This window comes from Scleropages formosus, chromosome 14, assembly GCF_900964775.1.
Source record: "Scleropages formosus chromosome 14, fSclFor1.1, whole genome shotgun sequence".
In the NCBI taxonomy this organism is placed as follows: domain Eukaryota; kingdom Metazoa; phylum Chordata; class Actinopteri; order Osteoglossiformes; family Osteoglossidae; genus Scleropages; species Scleropages formosus.
The window spans coordinates 23611844-23635760 of record NC_041819.1 but is presented as its reverse complement, the minus strand read 5'-3'; the positions used below and the strand labels follow the sequence as shown (position 1 = coordinate 23635760).

At 43.0% G+C, this 23917-nt stretch overlaps 1 protein-coding gene and 1 non-coding gene across 2 annotated transcripts; both read right to left on the bottom strand.

Moving 5' to 3' along the window:
- Positions 1 to 13633: 13633 nt before the first annotated feature.
- On the bottom strand, positions 13634 to 18257 carry LOC108928919 (nuclear receptor subfamily 4 group A member 2-like). Its single transcript, XM_029258055.1, has 6 exons — positions 17355 to 18257; positions 16430 to 16559; positions 15160 to 15323; positions 14485 to 14687; positions 14168 to 14346; positions 13634 to 13890 (listed from the first exon to the last, which is right to left on the bottom strand). Exons 1-6 carry the CDS (start codon positions 18246 to 18248, stop codon positions 13634 to 13636), a joined length of 1827 nt encoding a protein of 608 aa, XP_029113888.1. The 5' UTR covers positions 18249 to 18257.
- A 5514-nt stretch (positions 18258 to 23771) lies between these two features.
- trnaa-cgc (transfer RNA alanine (anticodon CGC)) lies at positions 23772 to 23843 on the bottom strand. Its single transcript has one exon. It is a non-coding gene; the product is annotated as a tRNA-Ala (tRNA).
- Between the last annotated feature and the right edge of the window lie 74 nt (positions 23844 to 23917).

Genomic DNA, 23917 nt, shown 5'->3' with positions numbered 1-23917 from the left:
AGGTCATAGTAGTCTCCCTATTCTACATTTAAGAATAACTTTAAGATGCAACTGCCAACAAGCCAGGTGGTCTGAATTAGTGAAGTTTGACACCAGTTAGGTTGATCCTATAATAAATTTATTCAAATGTTTTATTAAAATTGACAGTTCACTGCTTCAGTCTGAATGATTGACTGAACCAACCAGCAGGTGTAATTGGTGGCATATGCAGCAACTTCAGCTTTTAAAGGTTTTGATTTAGGGCTAATAGTGTGTAGATTTACTGCCTGTGTGATTTGGTTATTTGTAGACATAGATCCCAGACAGGGGTCAGACAGTATCGGCAGAAGACAGGCAGCTGGACACACAGTTCTTCCAGTAAAGTCTCCTCAGTGTATTCTCAAGGTAAATATTGATTGCGACCCTTTTTTTAATTACTTTCTTGAAGACAGCCATTTTTGTATTGCCCTTCGGTTTGCTTAGAAATAAAAAAAAAAAAAAAAAAAAATCAGAAATAACCACAGATTAAAATAAAGGTTAACAAATGGAACCTGACACTGAGAGGAGAACTTCCAATAAGTCGGAATGAATGGACGTTGCATGCAGGGTTCTGCTGCAGATGGTAAACACTTCACATTGGTAGTGTTGTATTGAGTGCGGCAAACTGCCTTTTTGCCTTACATATGTGTCAGTGTATATATTGACAGTATTTATGGTTTTATTCATTGTATCATATGTCTTTTATTCTTTATTTTACTTGTTGAATATATTACTTTGAACTGCACATTACAGAAAGTTCTGGAAAGTTTCTCTCTAGCTTGGTAAGACTCTGCTAGCATTGACAGAAGACTGGAAGGCCTTGCATGACTTTAGTTTTGTCTACAGCTTGACAAGTAAGTTTCAGGTGGTGTCATAAAGCAGAGCCGGGGTGTGCAGGCATGTGCATGGGACACACGTGCACTTTGACGTCATCATGGCTATGATGGATAATACCTGGGGAACCTCCGTGCTGAAACGGTAATAAACCAACTTTAAGCTTTACTACATCTTATTATTGAGACTCCAAAGAACTGCAAATTGCTTGAAAAAAGATAGCTCCGAAACTGCTCTAGAAAGATCTCCCTTCCCACCTGGCCTCTATTTTAGGTGTTGAATTGACATGGAGCAGTTAATATTTATTATATGACAGATGACTATGGATGGGGTTAGTAGTCTGTGGCTCCACCTTTCATCCCACCCACCTCCTGTCTTGTAGAGCAGCTATTGACTCACAGCAAATATCACACCACGAGTGGAGAGATTTGGTCAATCCTATTGTAGTTGTTGATTGTGATTGGTAATTGTGGGTGGGATTAGGGGCCTCTAGCGCCACCTTTCATCCCGTCGTCTCCAAACACAGGCGACAGTTACTGGTGGAACCTGCCAATGTCATTCCCCAGGAGTGGAGACCGATAAAACCCAGCCTGTTCCTGGACAGCAGCAGACCCCTACCCCATCCCCGTTATCTCGGCAGGCTGCTCTGCAGCCTCAAAGGCTCTATCTATAGCGTTTCATGTGCGAGAGCAAAGAGCAAAATAAAGTGGGCCCATCTCTCGAGTCAAGAAGTTACGTATTGGACTTACCCTCTGTAAATTCAGCGTTGCAATTATCTTTATCTCCAGCTGTCGCTTTTCGACACCATTGCCAGCAGTTTCAGTTGGTGTTGTCCAAGTAACAGAAACATTGTTTTCTTATAGGTACCGCTAATAACTTATAAGAGCTGATAAGTGGGTTGCTATGTGACTTGAGAACTCAACACGCTGTCTGAAGGTGAGGTCTCGGGCGAGGTTTTCTCCCCACACACGATGTGACCCTTTTTTCCCATGATTGGCATGAAAAGTTGTTGTTCTTCACAATGGGCCCCCCCCCCCGCTTTTCCATGAACATCTCGTAGGCCTGCGGACGTTGGGTTCTAATGGGCCAATATTGTGATGCGAAAATTAGATATCTGCACCTGTACGTTTGACTCATTTCCTGACTGGCCCTGCATTAAACTTATTGCACAGCTGTGCTCATTCTGGAAAGTCTGCTGGATTTATGACGAGTGCGCTGGGTTTGTTTCGGAAATCTACAAATTACGCAGAAATATCTGCAGCAGGAAAACCTGCATTTCCCCCCCCCTTTTCTGCACATTGCTCCAATTGCCATATTGCCAGGTCGCCATGTGCCTCATGAACCACAGAGCCACCAGCAATAAGGAATATGAAGTCGCCTTCGCTGGTGCTGGTAGAGCTGATCGCCCCAGGGCTCAAACCTGTGTTGATTCCCAGCACCACCTTCACCCATTACACCTTCCAAGAGGGTTTTGTTCCTCTGTAGTGGTACACAGTGCCTGCACACCCCCTGTGTCAATATTGTTCTCCAATTGGCATCCAACCAATGGAGACCTGAGGGAAGTTTCTGCGGTAACCTATCTCCCACGCCCTCCCGGGAGCCGCCGGCCCGCCTTTCATCGCCATAATTATAATAAATTTGACATTTCATAGATAATATTGATTTCTTTATTTTAGCATTTCACCATAGGTGACAGTCCAGCGTCAAGAATGAAATTTCTATTGATCTCCCGTGCATTAATCCCTCATGCGTATGTGATCATTTTTATAAGACCTTTTACTGCGTGTAAATCAATATTTCATATTTCCAGCCAGGTCAGAGGAGATGTCATATTTGTAAGCTGCAACTTGACACCTGTGATTCCTCTCTTATTCCTACGCGGGTTCTGAAAGACCAGTCAATTTGGGGTTGGGGTTGGGTTGGAATACGATGAGGAAGGGGAAGGGCGAGAACAGAATTCCTGAGACTGGTCCACTGGGTCCCTTATTTCATTAATGGGCATTTTAATTCAATTAATGTACAATACAAACACGGCAGGCCTTCATTTCAAATTCTGATAATTTAATTTGTTCCCTTCCTTCTTTCTGGATAATAGCAGCTTTTTTCCAATTTATTCTTCTGTTTTTCTCACTTTTAAATAAATGGGGTTCCTATGTCTCAATGGCTTGCTGCAAAGCCAAATTGATTATATTGTAGTAGTGTTTTTTTTTTTTTTTTTTTTTTCCACCCCCCATTGCCTAGCAAAAAGTTTTTCCCAAGAAGATGATCCATTGGCACAGTCTGGTATTTTGCAGAACCCTTACTCAGAAGGGCCACAGAATGGCACGGGCTTTAAACCAACACAGTTCGCATTACAAGATCTTACCCTCAAGCTTTATGCTCTCTGCAGGAATATGGCATATGTGGACATTTGACTTGCACATCAAGTTGAGCTACCAATATGACCCAGTGTTTTATTGATTATAGTTTGAGCTAATCTTCTAATGTCCTTTGTTAGTCGGGGGGAAACAGTAACGTGTCCCTTTTGGAAGTGTCCTCACTTTAACTGACACTGATTAACGCACGATTGTTACAGATTTATCAGTTTATTATAGAAATTCTTCAAATAAACAAAACATGAGTTGTGAGAAAGCTGTTAGGAAAGCTTGTTAACTAGAAATTAATACAGACAGTTGTGTTCAAGTAAATTTCTGTAAAAAAAAATGGATCTGTCTCGAATTGACCAAAGGGATATTAAAATAACATATTTGGAAAGATTTTTCTAAAGCTTTCCAAAAATTTTCCAGGAATGTACTGATGTTATGATTATTAGGACTGATACCATTTTGCATGTCCTGTTTATCAAAAATGGGTGTTAGTTTATTCTGTTGTCTTAAAAACAACAAAGTGCATGATATTGTAGTAAAATTTAAGCATTTCGTACATCAAGTTACCTGAATATTGTTACCTGGCAGCAAATATAGGCAGTTAAGAGTGTGTCGTAAAACACATTTTACATGCTCCCACCTGTGTCAGACAGCTCTGGACTCAATAGGCGAGTGTATCATCATCTCTGGAAACACGCAATACATGGGTGAAGCATAGTCCAACTTCTGATTGATCTCAGTTTTTGGGGAAAAAGCTTTGACCTTTCAAAATGTAATTGCAATAAATATAAAATGCAAGTCTCTGCAATAAGGGTCAAACGTCAGTTATGAATGGACAGTACACACAATGTAAATACAAAAAAAAAATAACGGTGACAAAATAAAACCCTATGTGATTTTATGGAATTGGATTAACAAGCATTTCGCTCCTGTGATACATCTAGGAAAGAAAGAACAAAGGCTAAAATATAGATTTTTCTTTTTCTAACTAAATAAACAATATGTAAATTGTGTGTTTTGGAATAAAATTTGATCAGAATGTACATACATCATCCTGCGCTTCAGGAGATGGACCATAACCGAATTTGGCAGAGAAGACTTTCGGGTGAATAACTAAAGACCTTCCACCTGGTCACTTTAACTCAATAAACATCCAAGAACATGGAGATCAGAAGATTGAAATAGTGCTGTGGACATCGTGATGAGGCTCTATCCACTTCATGCGCTCCGGGCTTTTTCTAACATTTCCACTTTTCATTTTATTAATGTGTCTGGCGATTGCGAGTATGAAAACATTCAACCATCCGTTTTTGTAGATTAAACCCTTGCTGAATTCCTCCCAGCATTCAAGGGTCTCAAACCCATCCCCTTTAGAGCCACTTCTTCGTTGATTTCCTGACATCTCCATAAATGAGTCCAACACCATCTGCTATGATTATCTGTTATTTGAATGTCTCTTCTGTAGGAGCTACTGGAGGGATGTGAACCAGCAACCTCGTGGTGTCAGACCGGCAAACTGTGTGTCCATAATCCTATGTCTGTGTCTTAAGCTCTTCATCTGTTATTGGTGCCCTTTTTTACACCACAAATTGTTCCTCGCTTTGGAGAAAAGCATCTACTAAATAAATTACAGTAGAGTGCTGATTATCCAACCTTCCATGTTATTCAGCCAAAGTTTTGTGGGGGGGTTCTTTTTATGCTGGATATTTTGCAAAATACCTTTAATTTGAAACCTGCCCTGAAAATGAAATAGTGCTGTTTACTGCTCTCTAAACATCATTTTCCACACACAAAACCACTTTTGTAAGTTTTCCTTTTTCTTTTGTTTTTTCATCCATTTATTGTGCGGTGAAATATGGCCATGTAATAATTCTGATTTAATTTTGTCTCACTTTAGGCTTTATTTTAAAACCCCTGAAAAAATTATTACTGCCTAGGGGGAAACATGAATAAATTAATATTTTTATAGCTTTTTATTTCATCACTGAGTCTATCGAACAATCTATTTTCAAATACAGCCCATGCTTCATATGGTTCTATACTATCCAGATTTGTTATTTTGCCCACAGCCATTCCTATTTAGGCTGGCTAACTTCTATTGTAATGGAATTTAATCACGATTTTACAGTTTGTCAGACACAGTCTCTAGTGAAGGCATCAGGCCAAACCATAACATCAAAACCAAACAGATGGGGAGGATTTATTAATTGACCACAATTAAATTGACCTATTTTAGCAGACGTTTTATAGTTTACATGTACCATTTTTTCACGTAAGGGTCCTGTTAACTCCCAGTGAGTGCTGGTGGATGGCGCTGCAGAGAGACAGGCTGAACCTGGGTACTCGCTCCCTCTCCTCTGCTGGACTTCTGGCATGTTCCACACGAATCAGGATTTTGCAAAGCAGAGAAAAGAAGGAGCTCAAGACGATTCCCCTCCCACGATTCCTGGCAGCACCTTTTGAGGTCTACCTGCACTTCTACTGGTATTGTGTGCTACCTCCCCTTATTGCAGCACCCCCTAAGTGACGTACAGGAAGGAGTAGGACCCATCGGGTTATGGGAACGGGATCGCAAACACCTGTGTGGTATCATGACCTCCTGTCTTCCTTCAATTCTTCTGTGGGTTCAGATGACTTCCCATCATCTGCTCCTGCCTCAACAGTCTTAGGGAATCCCACTCGCCCGCTTCTTCTTCTTAAATGGGGTCTATCTCCTGCCTCTCCCTCCTGCTGTTACCGGAGTCTGTCTGGCCTTCAGCTACCTGCTCACAAGAGCCATGGGGGGCAGGAGGTGCCTTTTTCTATTTGTTTTCTTCACGCTCTGCTGGCCCGGCCCGTGACCTGTAACGGCTGCGTCGGAGGAGACGAGGACCAGCTCAGCCAGTCGGAGGACGGGAGAGGAACACGTCGAAGGACCAAGGGAAGGGCAATTTCATGGCTGTTCTGAGGCATCAATGTACATTGATATTTTACACCCTTTTTTTTCCCCCATCTTCTCCACTTTGTATATTGCAGTATAACAATACTGTACTTACAAGTGTTGAAGTTTCTGCCTGACGCATGACAAAAAAACACACTGGCTCTTCGTGTAATGACCAGTCAAGCTGTTTATTTTACCAACATTTTTATTTGCGGCTGCATTTTTTTCTGCTAATTTTGTACACTTTATGTTTCTAGCAAAGTGAATGTCACCTATTTACCCACCGGGCCAACAGATGGCAGTAAAGAGCATTCAAACAGAATACAGACATGCATCGCTTAACGAGGGGAATCCGTTCTGAGAAATGCATCGCTAGGCAATTTCGTCGTCATGTGAACGTCATGGAGTGTACTTATACACACCTAGATGGTATAGCCTCGATGCAGTCAAGAGACGCAGTAAACGCAAGATTTATGATGCTCCTGCCGGCGTAACAGCATACTGTTTTTCAGTAAACTTATTTTATAAGTACAGTATAGCAAATATATAAACCATTAACATAGGTGTTTATTATCATTATCAAGCATTATGTACTGTACATAATTGTATGTGTTATACTTTTATACAACTGGCAGCGCAGTAGGTTTGTTTACAGCAGCACCACCACGAACAGGAGTAACACATTGCGCTATGACATTACGATGGTTACAACATCGCTAGTCAATAAGAATTTTTTAGTTCAATTACAATCTCATGGGACCCTCGTCGTATATGCACTGTCGTTGCCCGAAACATCGTTAAGTGGCGCATGACTGTATTAGTGTTGACACATTATGATTCAAATCTCTTCCACAATGTTTACCGGCCCTGCCTGCTGTTGCTCAGTGTTTGAGATGAACAACAAGGTGAGGAATGCTGCACATATTTATGGGATGAACTGATCAACAATCAAAACTGAAGAGGAGTTTCCGAAGCAAAGTATATTTTATCATCTTTATATATACAATTATATTCTATATATAGAATTCTGTACATTATATATAACACATGAACTAATAAGTTTCAAATAGATTGTTGAGCAGACTGAGCTGCCATGTACAGTAGTTTAAGAATATTTGAAGATATTGAATTCCTCCTACTTCTAATTCTTCCTAGGTAGAAATTTTAAATGGGGAAAAAAAAAAAAAGAGTCTAGCCATAAAACTTTGAAATGAGAATGTGCCCCTTGTAGTGCAGTTTCTCATATTATCAAAACAAGAACTAGAACATGTGACCTACTGAAGTAAAAAGCAGAGTGTGAGGGAGTTAAATTAATCTTAATGTTAAGGTATGTCAAAGCTTAAAAGGTTTTCATGGGTGCACTGTGTTTAGTGCCTTAGGTTTCAAATGACCCAGGTTTGAATTCCCTTTTCCGTAGTACCCTTGGGCAAGGTAATTACATTCAACTAATGCAGTAAAAAATAGCCAGCTGCATGAATAGGTAAATAACTTTAAGTAGCTTGACATTGTAATATGCTCTGGAAAAAAAAGAATGAATGTAAATGGCGCCGTGACCCGGTGCTGGGGTCATTTGAGGACAGACCCCGCCCTCTTAATGTTTGCTGGCTCACTCTTCCTCCAGCGAAGCCCTAAGCACAACATCTCCTGGGAGGACATCCTTGCAGCATGAGGGCAAACACACGATCGTGACTCCGCTCACTGCCTGTCTTGTTCGAACCCGGCTCCTGGCAGGCTGGCCATTAAAAACACGCGGAGAAAGGAAGCCATCAGCTCTGTTTGATGAGTCCGAACGCGACTCCTGCGGGAGGGATTACCTCACACCGTGCTCTTTTACTTTCTAATCCCGACTTGATTTGATGCGTACTTCGGTACAGCTGCTCGAAGGCCTGACGGCAAATAAAGAGCGCTCGTGTAATTTGGCGGCGCGGTGGCGCGCAGGAACATTTCCTCATCCCTGCAAGCAGGGTCGCAGCTCTACTTTATTAGCGTTTATCCCACGGATCGGCCCGTGGCCTTTCAGAGCTCATTATGACTGCTGTTCTGCTCCAACTTCTTAAATCTGCCACGTCAACAGGCACACTTCATATTCTTCGTTCCTCGCTTTTTCTGTTTGCCTCTAGGTTTCCCGTCGTGTCCCGAACATCTGGAAATCGCGGTGCTGAGGAGGTAAACTGGTATGTTTTTATTGGAGAAACATGCTTTCAAAAGTTTGGTGGTATTACACTGAAAACAAGAGACTGTGACTTTATGTGAAATATATTATTTAAGCACTTATTGTTTGCCTTTTTGAGATGATGAACCTCTACAAAGCAGGGGGTGTAGGGTTTAGAGCGCAGGTTCAAATCCCACCACCTGCTTTAGTACCCCTGATCAAGGTACACTGAACTGATGCAGTAAAAATTTCCCAGCTGTACAAATGGGTAGTTTTTTTATCCAGTGTGAATAAATGGGTAAATCACTGTAAGCTTAGTGTACAAACCTAACAGTCGTTTGCTCTGAAGAAAAATATTATCTAATTAAATCATTTAAAAAAAATCAGAGTTCTTACTTAAAGCTCTTCTTCTTTTTTATATTCAGCAAGTAACAGGAGTAAGCTGATTTTTTTTTCTTCTAGTATCCAGCAAAAATTGGGAATATCTCAGAGTTTATAATGAATTACTATGGATCTTGTGTTTTATGGCAACTATTTCTTTTATTACAGATTTAGTTAATGCACATGTTAAGGCAGTGGAAGTTGCTTATTGTATAAACATCACATTATAAGAAACTTTGGAGAAGAGTGTCAGCCAATAATAATAAAAATAATAATAATAATAATAAGAAGAAGAAGAAGAAGAAGAAAAATTTTGTGGTCACAGCTGGATGTAGGACAAGTTCCTGTAGATATGACGTGTGCCGGTACGAGTGTCGGCTGTGCAGAGCACGGATCAAAGCAGTCATAATTTCTTGCTGAAGAGTCTGTAACGAAGACAGAGAAGCAGCTGGACAAGGTGTGGATGGGGAAGACCGATGCTAAATGGTACGTGGACCCGACGGCGTCCTCCAGAAATCAATGTCCAATAACAGGAAGCACACAGCTGCTTCAGCACCGTAAATATTTATGACCGATCTGAATGGGGCTTCCGTCAAAGGGACCTTTTGTGAATTATTAACCCTCCCCCAGTGTGCATTCCCAGAACCTGTCCCAGTGGACAGCAGCCGTACGGGGCGTGTGGAGAAACAGGCATTTGGATTTGGATTACCATGTCACTTATACTTTGTTTCTGGGGTCCTGATCTTGCTGTATCAGTCATCTCTTCAGACCAGTCGCAGAGGCACACAGCGGTGCCCCAAAACTGTGGATGTGAGGACAGTGTGTCCTCAAGGTCCAGAGTGGTCTTGAAGATCAGAGTATAAGAAGATAGTGTCCCCGAGGTCCAGAGTGATGTTGAATATCTGTGGTCCAGAGGACAGAGGGTCCCCAAGGTCCCAAGTGACATCCGAGATCTGAGGATAAGAGGACAGTGTGTCCGCAAGGTCAATAATGATGTTCTTGTGGAGACAGGACTACTACTACTACTACTAATAATAATAATAATAATAATAATGTTATTTTTGTAGCTAAAATTTTTATCTAAACTTACAGTGATTTACCCATTTTAACAGTTGGGTAGTTTTTATTGTATCAGTCCAGGGTAAGCTTCCATAAAAGTTTTCTCTCCAGACCCTGCTGTTGGACCCAAGGTTAGACTCCCATCAAATGTGAATCAAAGTCCTCAGCAGGAGATGAAATGCTACCTGATAGAGCCAAAAAATGGCTTACCTTCTGAAGATGTTTAAAAAGAGCCAAACGCTTTGTTTTCTTCAGCTGCCGATAGTTGCCGGTGTCTTCGATACTTCAAGAAACCAACAACCGAAAACAGAGATGCAAAGAGTTATCGGAAGCGTAGTACTCGTGCAGGATACTGAAGTTCACTGAAGTTCTTCAGGTTCTCTTGCTGGTGCCTCTGACCCATAGGGTCCAGCTGAACCTGGGACTGAGTGACAAACAGTTGTCAGACTCACCGTTGACTCTTTCACACACACCTTATTTACCTCTGAGTAGAACTCCACTTGACACAAGAAGTTCAGTGGACAGCAGTGATGGGACCTCAGAGAGAAGCATTGCAGAGGCGGGGCAGCAGAAGGTCCAGAAGACTTGCTGGTTCCATGATCGCAGGTCCTCTGAGGAGATCTGCCTGAAGTATCTCCTCTACAGCCTCCTGCTTTTATTGGCCTCCATATGCCAGTTGTCTGCCCACTGTTATTAAAAATTTGTAACTCCTTCCATCTTTGATTATACTATAATTAGGCATGCTATAGGGGGGCGCGGTGGCGCAGTGGGTTGGACTGGGTCCTGCTCTCCGGTGGGTCTGGGTCCCGCTTGGGGTGCCTTGCGACGGACTGGCGTCCCGTCCTGGGTGTGTCCCCCCCCTCCAGCCTCACGTCCTGTGTTGCCGGGTTAGGCTCCGGCTCCCCCGCAACTCCGTATGGAACAGGCGGATCAGAAAGTGTGTAATCATAATCACATATACTGTACATCTCTACTAATTGTGTTTAACTGCAGGCCTGTTATAAAGCAGCTATCCGTTGTTCTTGTTACTCAGGTACTTTCAGATCCTTTTTGTATGTAAAACTTTTCAGTTTTAAGTGAAACTTTGTGCTTCGTAGGTATTAGAAATACTGGACGATGATTAAAAATAAAAATGTATTGTTACTGGATTGGCTTCCTAGTCTGCAGATGCTGCCATTACGTTATTTCTTCAAGCAGACAGAAACAACTGTTTAATTATATTAATAAAGGATAATAAACTGTCACGATCGATGCGATACAATTCAAAGTGCAGAGTTTCACATTGAAACGTTAACACGTCGCCGCGTGTGTGACGTCATCGAAATGACAAACATGAAATTGCAGATTAAGGTTCAACTGTAAATTCTACTCATTGACGAAAAATCTGTGTCACTGGAAACAGTTTTCGTTCAGAATTCGTTATCTGGACATTTCCAGTTGGGTCGAGTTCAACTGGAAATAAATACACACCGATATTCGACTTTTCCGAAAATATTTTATAAATAATTTATAAACGTTTCTAATTAAAAATCTATAAAAGTTCTTGCAGACATGGAGCGTTAATTAGAAAAGTATTTGTACTGCAAAGATAAAAACAGCACAGATGTTTAAAGATATTAAAAGTAATAACAGTCAGCGTTTTTAATCATGAGTATTCTTCAATAAGCCATTATTATTATTATTATTATTATTATTATTAGACATTATAACTGGTGAGGAAGCCCACCCGCGAGCTACTAGTGTGTTGAGCTCAAATGTGCGATTCCACAGACTCGCTGACATTTCCCTGCGCGTTGATTGACAGCTGGGGAATAAACCTCGGGAATAAAGTGTGTTATTATCTCCTGTGTCATTATTTCACCAAAGAGCAGCTCACGCGCCCTGGGTTAACAGTAATTATTTATATTTCTGCCATTCCGTTCTGTTTTGGGCTCCTACACACTGGGAGCCCAGTTTCCCGAACCAAATCAGTTTAATTACTTCAAACTTTTTTGTTTCGTTCGAGGTTCCGGAACCTGCTTTTCAGCAGATTAACGGAGCTCTTCCGTACCTGAAAACCCCCCACAACTGTAACAGTACAGATTTGTGACTTTCTCTCGTTTTTCCTCCCTTTTCGGTTCCTCATCGCCGTTTTCTACATTTGTAGATCCACATACATATTAATATATTGTGGATGTACATATGTACTGTACATATGTGGCAGCAACAGAGAATTAAGTGAATAAAGCAGCTCCGGCTTCTGATTGATCTCCGAAACGTTTCTGCTCTTTTATTCCGTTTGCAGAACTGAAACAGCGCTGTTTTCGGATGAATTTTAAACAATTGCGGGTTGTTATTATTATTATTATTATTATTATTATTATTATTATTATTATTATTATGCATTCTGTCATTTCACAAACATTTGCGAAAAATAACATTACATTTTTGAAAAGTGTCTTTTCTACTAATAATAAAACGAATATAGAGACAGAACAATTTCAGCTATTCAAGGACCAATTTGTCCTTGTCGCTCAGCTAAAAATAATGTAAGTAGAAATCGGTTTCTTAATAATAATAATAATAATAATAATAATAATAATAATGCGCTCTCAGTTTTGTTTCATTCAATTTAATTTAATGTATTTACAGTTTATCGGTATCGAATTCCGTAAATGCAATACTGATTTTAGCAAGAACTCTTTCACTACCAATTTATAACAACACATCTCTGTTGGTAGTTTTTCGATATTTAAATGATTATCTTTCTGGGTCATTTTTATATATAAAAGTAAAAAAATTGCTTCTAAATATAAGCTATGAGACTGTGAAACACCGTGTTCATTTGGACAAATGGTTTATAATGAACATTTTTTTTGTTTAATATTCTGCCACAAATTGCATCTTTTTTTTCCACACGCAAATGTTGTTAAACAAGCATAAATAATGTTATTCGTTTAATAAAAATAATGCAATTAGTTTATAACCGCAACCCTCACGAGGACAAGTGGCCAGAAGAAACGGAGAAACCCGAGTTCATATGTGAACATGAAATATTGCTTCAAGGAAGTACTTAGGAAAAAATGCATTTGAAGCACATTTTAAATTTGCAGTGATTTTTCAAGCAAGTCAAATATATGATATTTTACAGCTGCTTGGTATTTAAGACACAAAACAAGAGGTGAACTTGTGGCTAAAACATGATGCTGCTGAATATTTTTTTTTCTGCAACATGCATGATGTGGAAATTGGCACAAATATAATAAATATAGAGACTTTTATATTGAACAGCAACAGTACGTACAGCACATAGAAACAATGAATGTGGAACAGTTGTACACACACCGTGGTCCATGGTCCAGCTCCTTCAGTGCCACTGACCTGTATAAACCCCATCAGACTACATAGTGTCCAGAATATCATATTTCATATATGTATAAACCCTACAGCATGCTTTCCCTCAGTGACCTCACCCCCCTGTAGTCTTGACAGAAACACACAGGCACAAGATATAAAATCTAAACCGAACAGGTCATGAGCCTTAAAACATTTCTTAAAAACTGATGCATCACGTCCATACATTATATACCTTTATATAAATGTAATACTTCGTCAGCAGATATTTCATTCTCAATTTTAGGAAAAAAAAAAAAATAGTGCAGAGCAGTCCCAGTGGAAACAGAGTAAAATTTTTAGCATTTATAGGACTTTCCCTCCAAAGAAAGACATTTAATGGAGTAAATGGCACAGAAGTGTTCTGCTTCTCCTTCCACTCCCTCTTCTTGCTACTTCTTTCTTCTGTTCATTTTTACTGGGTCCATCATTAGGGCATAAGCAGCCCTCCCCAGAAAAACTGAGTCTGTGAAGTCCGTGTGGAAAGTTCCCATCGCAACGGAGGGGTGCGGGAGGTCATATGTCCCCCATTCAAAAAGGTAGTGTGTCCAAGAAGAGTTTGTCGATGATGGCCGGAGGAGGAACCAAGTCCTCGAGCTTCAGGTAGAAGATCCGCTGCAGGCCCTGGGTGCACAGAGTGCGCAGCTCGGGCAGTTTCCCCAACAGTTTGGACAAGTGGCCCGGGCGGTTCAGGCTGCCGCAGTTAAATGTCACTTGGTCCTTCAGGCAGTTTACAATCTTGTTTTGAATTTCTTCAACCCTCTTGGGTTCCCTCAGCCCATGTCTATCTGCAATGACAACAGTAATAGAACATTGGGTCTCTGTGGAGTTTGTTTGTATGCCCTCTCGTGTTTCCAGCCACAGTCCAAAGATGTGTTTCAGGTGAGCCGGCACCAGTAAACTGGCCGCAGTGTGTGCATCTGTGTGTGTGATACCCTGCCTCACATCATGTGTTTCCAGGATAAACTCTGGACCTCCATGACCATGAATTTGACAAGTTATGATGGATGGATGAATGGATGGATGGATGGAAACAGGAGGTCTCCAAGGATTAAAAAAACACACCTGTTACCATGGCAAGGGCTGCTATGCAGGAGAACGCCGACAAGTCAACGTTCATGTTCTGCAGGTTGGAGGAGAATTCCACTATGGAGTCTATCCATTCGCCGAACCCACGGACGCACTGCAGTCTGTGCAGGACCACCCCGTTGCAAAAAATAAGCTTCCCTTCCATGGGGTTGGACCTGCAATTAATAACGGCGAGGCGTTAATTACCACAGGGGTAATAAATGGGCATTTAGGAGGCGTCTAATTACTGGCAGCTCGTAGAGTCTAAGTTAGTGGAGCTTGACGGGGGTTGGTCTTGCTCCCAGTGGACGTACCTGTAGGCCAGTCGCAGAACAAAGAGCTCCAGGAAGGCCGATTCGAACAGGAGGTCCTGGTCCTGCTTGGGGAGGTCTGTGAACCCCGGGATCTTCTCCGCCCAGCCCCGGATGATCTCCATGGAGCCCATCAGGAGATCGTAGAACTGCTGGATGTGTTGGGTGTCCTCTCCGGCCATGTGGTAGTCCGGGTTGGCCTGAAACTGGAATTTAATTTCGAAAGCGCCTAATGAAGTCCTCTAAAATATATAACCCGTGAAATTGCAAAGACCATTCCTAGCAGGGCTGTCATGTCTTTTTTTTTAATATAACAATTAAAGGCCCTCTTGCCATTATTGAGTTTTCTGTTTGGCAGTAATTTATTAAGCGCGGACACACGAGGCACCAGGACGGCTGACATTTAGAGCCACAACTGGGCTGCAATGAAAAGTCACCCAGTGGTCCTCAGGAGACACAGTTATATTTCTATTTCTCACGCTGCAAAAGTGCAACTGTGAAATGTTGGCACAATTACTGGCCCGTGCACAGGCCTCCTTTTTAATTAACACACTTTTTTAATTAAACACTCATTTTTAATTTAAAAAGTACTACTTTGTTAAGCATCATTAAACCAACACACTGTCCCCCCATCTCATTAATCAGTTTTTTTTTTTCTTTTCAGGAGTTCCGACTTACTTTGGAATAGTCCAGCGCAGACATGGATGGGTTCGAGTCCACGTGAGCCCTCACCAGGGCACTTATGAGGCTGACTGGCGTTACGGGAGACGACGCTTCTGGGGGCGTCTTGGGTTTCGAGGGCAGGCGGCCCCTTCGACCTTTTAGATTGTCCGTCCGAACGACTGCGCCAAATGAAGGAATTTACACATCGAACACACATGGCACGAGACACATGTTTCTCCAGCTAAAACTATAAATAATGACATATCATATTTACACAGGGCCAGGACCTCTTAGAGCAACAACTGCTCATTGAATTTAACCGAAGCAAGTCGACTCAACTGGACGAAAGGTTATTAATAATGGAAATTTTTCATGTATTTATTAACAACTATGAACATTATCATTTACCTGATGCAAAGTAACTTAAAATGTTAAGCTACTTGCAATTATTAACCAGTTTAAATAGCAGGGTAGTTTTAAAGGGTAAATACCTTGCATATGGGAACTACGGCTGGAGGAGAGATGCAAACATGCAGCCTTAAGGTACAAAGACAGCAGCTCAAACCACTATGCTACCAGTTGCTCCCATAGCACTGTATGTATGTATCATTTACTATGGTACAGTACTGTGCAGAAGTCTTAGGCACTTAGAAGGTTCACAAAAAATATTTGTTTTAGACGGTTATTTAATGTCTTCTGCATTACCGTCAATGGGAAAGAGCATATTTTAGATTTCCAAGCACTCCTTTTGCAAAAAGTTACAGTATTACTGTTAAGGTTTTGTATATTGTTAAAGAAAGAAAAATAGTAATAAAACACTTTCCAAATAGAGAACTTGAGGGCTTTGTATGGCACAGCGATTAACTGAAGCAGAAACAGTTGTACAGAGGCAATAAAACTGGGTGACGGACAACCGTACTGACAATCCGAGGTTTAGTCAGATGACTCAGATCTTACACCAAGGCAAGAGTGAGAAAAGCAACAAGACACAAGGTGTTCATCCTCTGGACAAGCGCTTGTTTATGATGGATGGTTACTAAGCTTTGTAGGAAGTTTATTAATTGAGAATTATTTTTGGAATTATTCTCACTTTACAGCTTTTTTCCCCCAAGTGCCTAAAACGTTTGCACAGCACTGTGTGTGACCAAGGACTGCATGCAGCGCAGAATTAATATGCAACTCATTCCAAAAATGTGCATGCACACAGTGTCCTGTACACATGTATATTTTCATATGCAACCAAGTGTCCGGAGTGACCAGAGTGTCCGGACTGGCCGTGCCTCACCTTCCTTGACCATCCCCACGGTGAGGCACTTCTGGAAGCGGCAGTACTGACACCTGTTCCTCCGCCGCTTGTCCACGGGGCAGTTCTTGTTGGCCAGACAGACGTACTTGGCGTTTTTCTGCACGGTGCGCTGTGGGGGTGGGAGTGGGGGGTGGTACACAACAATGATACAGTGATACAATAATGATGCATACATACATATAGCGCTACATACATCACACGTGCATAAACACATCTTTTATATGGATTAAACGTATAAAAACATACAGATGTGAATAGATAGAGAGCTTATTCTGGGGGTTGTTAACAGGGGGTGGCAGAGGCAGCGGTTTTATGGGGGGGTGGTTACTAAGGAATCGTTTATAGAGGGGGGTTATAGGGGAGCCCCCAGCTGCACTTTGGCGGACAGTAATAAAAAGAAATTGATGGAGTTAACAGTACAGGCCCCCCATCCCACCCCCGTGGGTTTATAGCCTTCTTTTATATGCGAGGAGACGTGGGCCCGGCATTCAGTAAATACAGGTCGTGCGCATCAATATCTTACAGCCCCCCCACCCCAACACCACCAGCCCCCTCTCTATCTTCGGCTGATAGGGATATTCAATCAGAACGGTAAAATAAAGGGGCCACTTAATGCCTCCCCCCACTCTGTTCCGCTTGGTTACACCACACAGGAGTCCGTGGCTCCGAACCAATCTTATTCCTCGCGCTCAGTGCGACATCGGGCTCTTCAGGCGTGTAAAACAGTTGATTTCATGCGTTGAAAGCACCCCCCTCCCCACCCCCGGTTCCACCACCACCAACAACTGTAGACGGTTAAATGATGACCCCCGCCCCCCGCCACGGCACTGCTCTTATCCTGAGCGACGCACGTGGTCTCGAGCACCTAATCGATCACTTTGTTTGACAGCTTCGAAAGTCTCACCTTGAAGAAGCCTTTGCAGCCCTCGCACGTGCGCACGCCGTAGTGCTGGCACGCGGCGTTGTCCCCGCAGACGGCGCACAGACCCTCGTGGGAGGGCGACCCCCGCGGCGGCGGCGGCGGCGGCGGCGACGGCGCGCGCCGCTCCATCAGCGGGTGCCCGTGGGGCAGCGTCAGCGCGTGCGGGAAGCCGAGCCCCCCCTGCTTCCTCACGGCCCCCTGCAGCGCGAAGCCCTGCGCCTCGAGAGCGCGCTGCGCCGCGTGGGCGTCCGGCCCCGCGGGCGCGTGCAGGGCGCCGTCGAACCTCATCTGGCAGCTGGACGCGGGGCTGCCGGGGGGGGACTGCTTGAAGGCGAACAGCGAGAGGCGCGAGACCGGCGTCTTGCGCTGCTCCATCACGTGCGCCGCGGCCGCCACGTAGTTCTGGTGGTGGTGGAAGCCGTGCAGCGGTCCCGACTCGTCCCACAGGGGGTTCGGCTGCACCTGGAAGCTGGGCGTCGGGGGCGTGTGCGGGGACGAGGGCTTGTAGAAGAGCGCGCCCGAATGCGCCATCATCATGTCGTCCGCCTGCGGGGGCACGTGGCCCTGCTGCGGGTAGCCGTGCTGCACCTGCGCGTCCTCCACCTTGACGGGGGCCGGCTCTCCCGGGGGGGCCATCTGGTACAGACAGGGCGGCTTGAGGTCGTAGCCCGAGCCGTAGTTGTCCACGAAGCTGCTGAAGCTGGGGAGGGCCGTGGTGGCCGAGACCTCGGTGTTGGTGAGGTCCATGCTGAACTTGACGAACTCGGGGGTCAGGAAGTCGCAGCTGTACTCGCCGGGGGGGTGGTACGTGTACGTCTGGGAGGCAGGACTGGCCCCCTGGGGCGAGGAGCCATACTGAGCCTGGACGCAGGGCATGGCTGCAACGCAGATCCCCGTCCGTCATTGCATAATAATAATAATAATAATAATAATAAGATGATGATGAATGGCCGTTGCCACATACGACACAATGATATTGGAATCCATGTACAGTAGTTAGCCATATTCTACAAACAGTCAGTAATTCACTCTACGGGTAATCAGGTATTTTTAGCTGCTTTTAAGGACATGACTTTAATATTTAGTTGCTTTGTAATATTCTAGAGACGTATATCTGGAGGAGTTCGGATCAGCGCACTGACCATCCGGACAGAAGTCAAAAGCGGCCAATCAGAACTGCGCATTTGAACCGTGACCCAAAGAGCCCCTCGAAGCGGTGTCACAGTAACAACCCACGTAATAACTTGACCAGTTTAGCTCATTGTCCTTAACTGGTAAAGAGCCGCTGGACGGACGCCGTGGGGGGTGAGGAGCTCACCTTCAGCACGCAGGACGGGGGACAGCTCCCACAGGTGTCCTCTGGAACAGGCGCGTCTCCCCTGTGGCTCCCAAGAAGGAGGCTCTGCGCTCCGTCTCACTCTTCAAAGGAGCACAAAACAGAAAAATAGCGTTTCATGTGACCGACTGCCGAAACCATGCAAAAACAAACACGTCAAACATCCGTGATCCGTTTAACTCAAGTTCATCTAAAACATATTACAAAGTTCAAGTGACTCTCTACTGAGGCTCTGGGGAATATGATTGTATTAGTTATTATTGGTTATTAGTTACTGGCGCTATTGCTTTTAGTCGGATTCACTCAAAATCTGCACCAGTAACTGGACCATCAAAGATTTATTGCGTGTTTCAGCCAAATCAGACGCAAACAGGTGTCTTTGGACGGTTAATGGACAATATGAGACAAACATCAAAGTGCCACGAAACACAGCAACACTGGGTGGAAATAAAATGACAAAGTTTGAGTTTCCATGTCTCGGACCTATTCGAGACTTTTTATGGACGAAAAAATCTGTTTCTAAGCAAAAAGTGCAGACATATGAAAACCTGGGAAGACTGGAGACAACAGTGCACGCGCACAGCCCACTAGAGATTAATGAATGAATGAGTGATGATGGACAGTTATATTCTATGTTAAAGTCCAGACTGTTGGTGACAACCTCGTGTCTCAGGTCAGTCAAGAACATCCGTCCTAAACAGCTGGATTTGAGATCCACGAGAAACAGGAGAACAACCATACCCTAGATCCACTTGCTGCAAGGAAGGAAATATTGTTTGGTTGTTTTCCGTTTTGCGTGTATTGTTGTATCGCCTAGCCAAGCAAAAACACGCGCGCGCATCGAGAAGAGTCCCAGCGGTACCCGATACCTGATACCTTCAGCAGCCCTGAGGTCGGCTCTCCACGCACAAGAAGAAGCGCGTGTGGGTGTTTAGATCCAGTTCCACGGCAGGTGGCCGCGGAGCATCGGAAGAAAGTCAGAAGAACATGAGAACATCGAGAGGAACGTCATCAGGAGGTTCACCGGAGGACCATGAGAGGAGCAGCAGAGGAGCCTCGCAGCCCCGCGCGCGCTCTGCTCGCTCTCCAGCCCTGCCTGCCAATGTGCCTTTGTTTATGTGAGCTCGTGCCGCCTGGACCGGGCGCGCGCTGGCGCGCGCGTTCGCGTGTGTGTGTGTGTCTGTGCGTGCGTGTGTGTGTGCGCGTGTGTGTGTGTGTGTGTGCAGTCTGAACGTCACCCTAGTCGTCAGCGAGGGCCACCAATCCGTTCGGAGAGCCCTGTCCTGACTTCTACTGTGCCACAGTGGCTCAAACTCCTGACACACACTCACACGTGTGTGTATCCATTCTTGATTGAGTTGGTAACATGAAGAACAAGCAAACAATGAATAAATAAATAAACGCATAAATACTGACGCTTCAAAGACTGGTCACTTGTTGGCGCACTTCAGCACCTGTGCCGTTCTTCCTTATTTATTTTTATTTATTATTCTTAATTATTGCTCTCCCTTCTGCTGACTCACATTTCTCCTGCAGATGGATTATAGGATTTCTTCTTTCAGGCTGCACAATTGCGCAATATTAATTATTACCTTTTCTCTGGGTTTTTCTCCACTAAATGTACTTTGCCGTTGAATTGCATGACTTTATATCTGTGAATTATTATTAATAAATCATATCTGTAAAGGCCAAAGCATAGAAAAGGATAGTGGCAAATAATGGTTTTCAAACATCAGTATTTCCTTTACCGTAGTTACGAGTTCTTTCACACTTAAATCACGTTTAATCACATTCTTTCACACTTAAAGTTGTTTGCAAAAGAAATCGAATTTTTCCCCCCATATTTGCTGTGTCACAAATGTGCTACAGTGTGACTCTTCTCATGTATAATACAGTTACACCCTTTTACAAAACCATGTACATGTGTCCAAATTTAGACCTCGACACAAGTGGGTGTGGGTTATTGTGTTATTCTTTGTGCTTTTATGCCCCCCACCCACTTTTCTCAGCAGCTGGGGGTGGGGGGTTTAACAGGGTGCTGGGGGGTTATTAAGTGCTGAGGAAACACTGAGGTGCAGAATGACCGTGACGCAAATGGCTGCAGCTCTGAAAACACAAGGTATTATTACACGACAGCATAATCTCAAAATCTCGCACGAGCCGGTAGCTGTTATATAATGACTACTGTAAAAGAATACAATATGCGGCTATTTTTTAACCGAAACAGCAACGGCCGCTCCCGCCTCTATTGGAAAGACAAATGTGGTCAGTAGGCCTACAGAGGTGTTAAAGGCAGTTGAAAAATGTTGACTTTTATTCTTAGATGCTTAAAAAATATATTATGAAATAAGAGATAAAGCAGCGATGGTTTTCATATGAAACTGTGTGATGGAATAATTACATGGTGGGGTCACCCAGGGACAAGACAAACAGGTAAAATTACAGTTAGCAATAAGGGTCTCGAAACCTAAAGGCTGCTGGATCAGTCTGCACATCCCCTGCTGTTGTACTCTAAAAAAAATTATGATGATGATGATGATGATGATTTAAAGTAAGTTTTTTTTTTTAACTCTTGCAGACCATATACAGAGCACTTCCAGAAAATTCTGTCCTCCATATGTGTCCTTAGTGTTGAAAATGGTGTGTCCATTGTCACTGTGATTGAGTCCATCTATCTGTTTGCAAGTCATTGTCTTCTTCCTCTTCCTCCAACTTTTCAGTCATCAACATCTTTTTGAGAGAACCCATTCTTCTCATGATGTCTCCAAAGTATGGCATCTTTGTGCGCATCATCTGGGCTTCCAGTAAAAGTTCTGCCCTTGTTTGATCCAACATCCATCTTTTTGTTTTTCAGGTTGTCTATGTTGTCCTTAAAAGTCTCCTCCAGCACCAAAGCTCAGGAACCCGTATTGGTGTAATATGGTGAAATCCCAGCCCGTTAATCATTTTACACCATCCTTTCTTCCATGCACCCAGAATATAGCTGGTAACCTTCTAAATGCTAAAATTTTGAGGAAATAACACTTACATTCATTGCACTTCATGCCCTGGGATGCAGGTTATGAGAAGCATTGAATAATAAGTGCATTAACATTTATGCATTTAAGTAAATGCTTCTCTCTGAAGCAACTTACAGGTTGAGGGTATTTATAAGATATTAAGCTCATTAGAATAAAACAGCCAAAGTTATGAACCAGTTACTATTAAGGGTATCTTCACTCCAAATAGTTAATCAAAAAGGAGTAAACCTCAGCAGTAAGGTGGCTTAAGCAGCATCTTAGTGCATCTCAGGCTCAAAATCTCATTTATTTAATACCTAATTAGACTATAACTGGTTCAACAGGAAATTGGATATTCTTAATGACCATTAAATAATGATTACTTGAAACATACCGTATATTAAACACACACGGTCTGAACCGCTTGTCCCATCCGGGGTTGTGGGGAGCCAGGGCCTAACCCAGCAACATGGGGCGTGAGGCTGGAGGGAGAGGGGACACACCCAGGATGGGATGCCCATCGCAAGGCATCCCAAGCGGGACTCGAACCCCAGACCCACTGGAGAGCAGGACCTGGTCCAACCCACTGCACCCCCCCACTATATTAAATTAAAAATTAATTTATCAGTTGAAGGCACACATCAATTGTATTTCAAAGTGACAGGTATTGGCAGTGATGTCATAGCCAGGGTTCGACTGACCGCACAGATCCTGTCCCGCACCACTGAAAGTGCATCCCAGCGGATGTTAGAGTTTAGGTGTTGCAACTGAAGGGCCTGCATTCACTTAACACTCTCTTAATGACAAAGGCACTTACCCTGAACTAGTATGGTAAAGTCACCCTGCTGTTTAAATGGATGAATCACTGTTCAATGCATGAATCTCATGCTTTAAGTCACTATGAATAAAAATGTCTGATATATGAATCAATATCAATAACAATAAATATGTGCACAGATTCTTATTATGAGTGATACTTTAAACAAAATGTTGTCCACATTTGGATGTATATGGGAATAAAATAGTCACCTGTTATGTCACAACAGTGCAAAAAATTATTTATTTATTTATTTACTCACTCTCTCAGCAACCATTGGCATTGTATACTCATTTATTGCTTTTTACCCAATTCCAAGCTATATTTTCCCCAAAAATTTAAATGACACTTGATTTTATTTCTACCTACTCTTTATATCTAAAAGTAACTGATGGTATACCTGTGTATGAATCGATTTATGTTTTATTTTATTATATTTATTAATTATTATGTAGCTCTACCCTGCCAAAACTTATGATCAGACATTACACATTATTTAATGTGTAATATAAACTAGTTTAATCAAATAACCGAAATAAGTACTAAGAATTTAGGGAGTTGATCGCCCTCTGAATTGCTGAATTGTTCTTATTTACTCACGTGTATATATATATATGTGTGTGTGTGTGTGTGTGTGTGTGTGTGTGTTAATGGAAATCAAGATGAAGGCACGAGGCAGCTGAGCTGAAATGTCAAATTTCCTACAGAAAACATGTATTGCAGTTTTGACAGATTTATTTTAATATCAGAATCAGAATCAGAATCAGAACGAGCTTTATTGCCAAGTATGTTCGCACATACAAGGAATATGTTATTAATATATGTTATGTTATTAATATGTTATTAATATGTTATTAATATGTTAATATGTCCCCTACTGGCGGACATAGAGTTCAGTTTAGCAGTTTTTAAAGCAAATCTCTGTGTTCGTTGGACTGATATTAATGAAACATAGTATAAATGTAACACCGCTTCTATCGTGTAACGGTTGACTGTGCATGGCGACTGAAAAACATAAGAATAAAGCGTTTTATTCCCGAATCGTCCGTATTTGGTGGAAGGAGCCGAGCGCAGCGCCGAGGCGGAGCACGCGCACGGCGCGCGGAGTTTTCAGCGCGTGGCGACTGATAAAGAGCGGGCCGCTGATTTATTTGTTGACGGGTAGGTGCAGTACAGTAGTTAGGGGTTCGTCTCCTGCTGCTCTCCGGGTCATTGTGAAGAATTATTTGTTAAAAACGATACACTCGTGGAGATGCCGGGGATTGAACCCGGGACCTCACACATGCGAAGCGTGCGCTCTACCACTGAGCTACATCCCCACGCGACAACGGGACCGCTTCTTCCACTGTTAAAGACAAACTGCAGCGTTTTAGATGACGCAATTACAAAATTG

Excerpts from the sequence above, each read along its gene's own strand:
- LOC108928919 (XM_029258055.1), bottom strand. The coding sequence starts at position 18,248 with ATGCCCTGCGTCCAGGCTCAGTATGGCTCCTCGCCCCAGGGGGCCAGT. Across the intron at positions 16,560-17,354 it reads GCTGCAAAGGCTTCTTCAAG|CGCACCGTGCAGAAAAACGC; the intron begins GTGAGACTTTCG and ends CCACCCCCACAG. Across the intron at positions 15,324-16,429 it reads CGTGGGGATGGTCAAGGAAG|TCGTTCGGACGGACAATCTA; the intron begins GTGAGGCACGGC and ends CATTTGGCGCAG.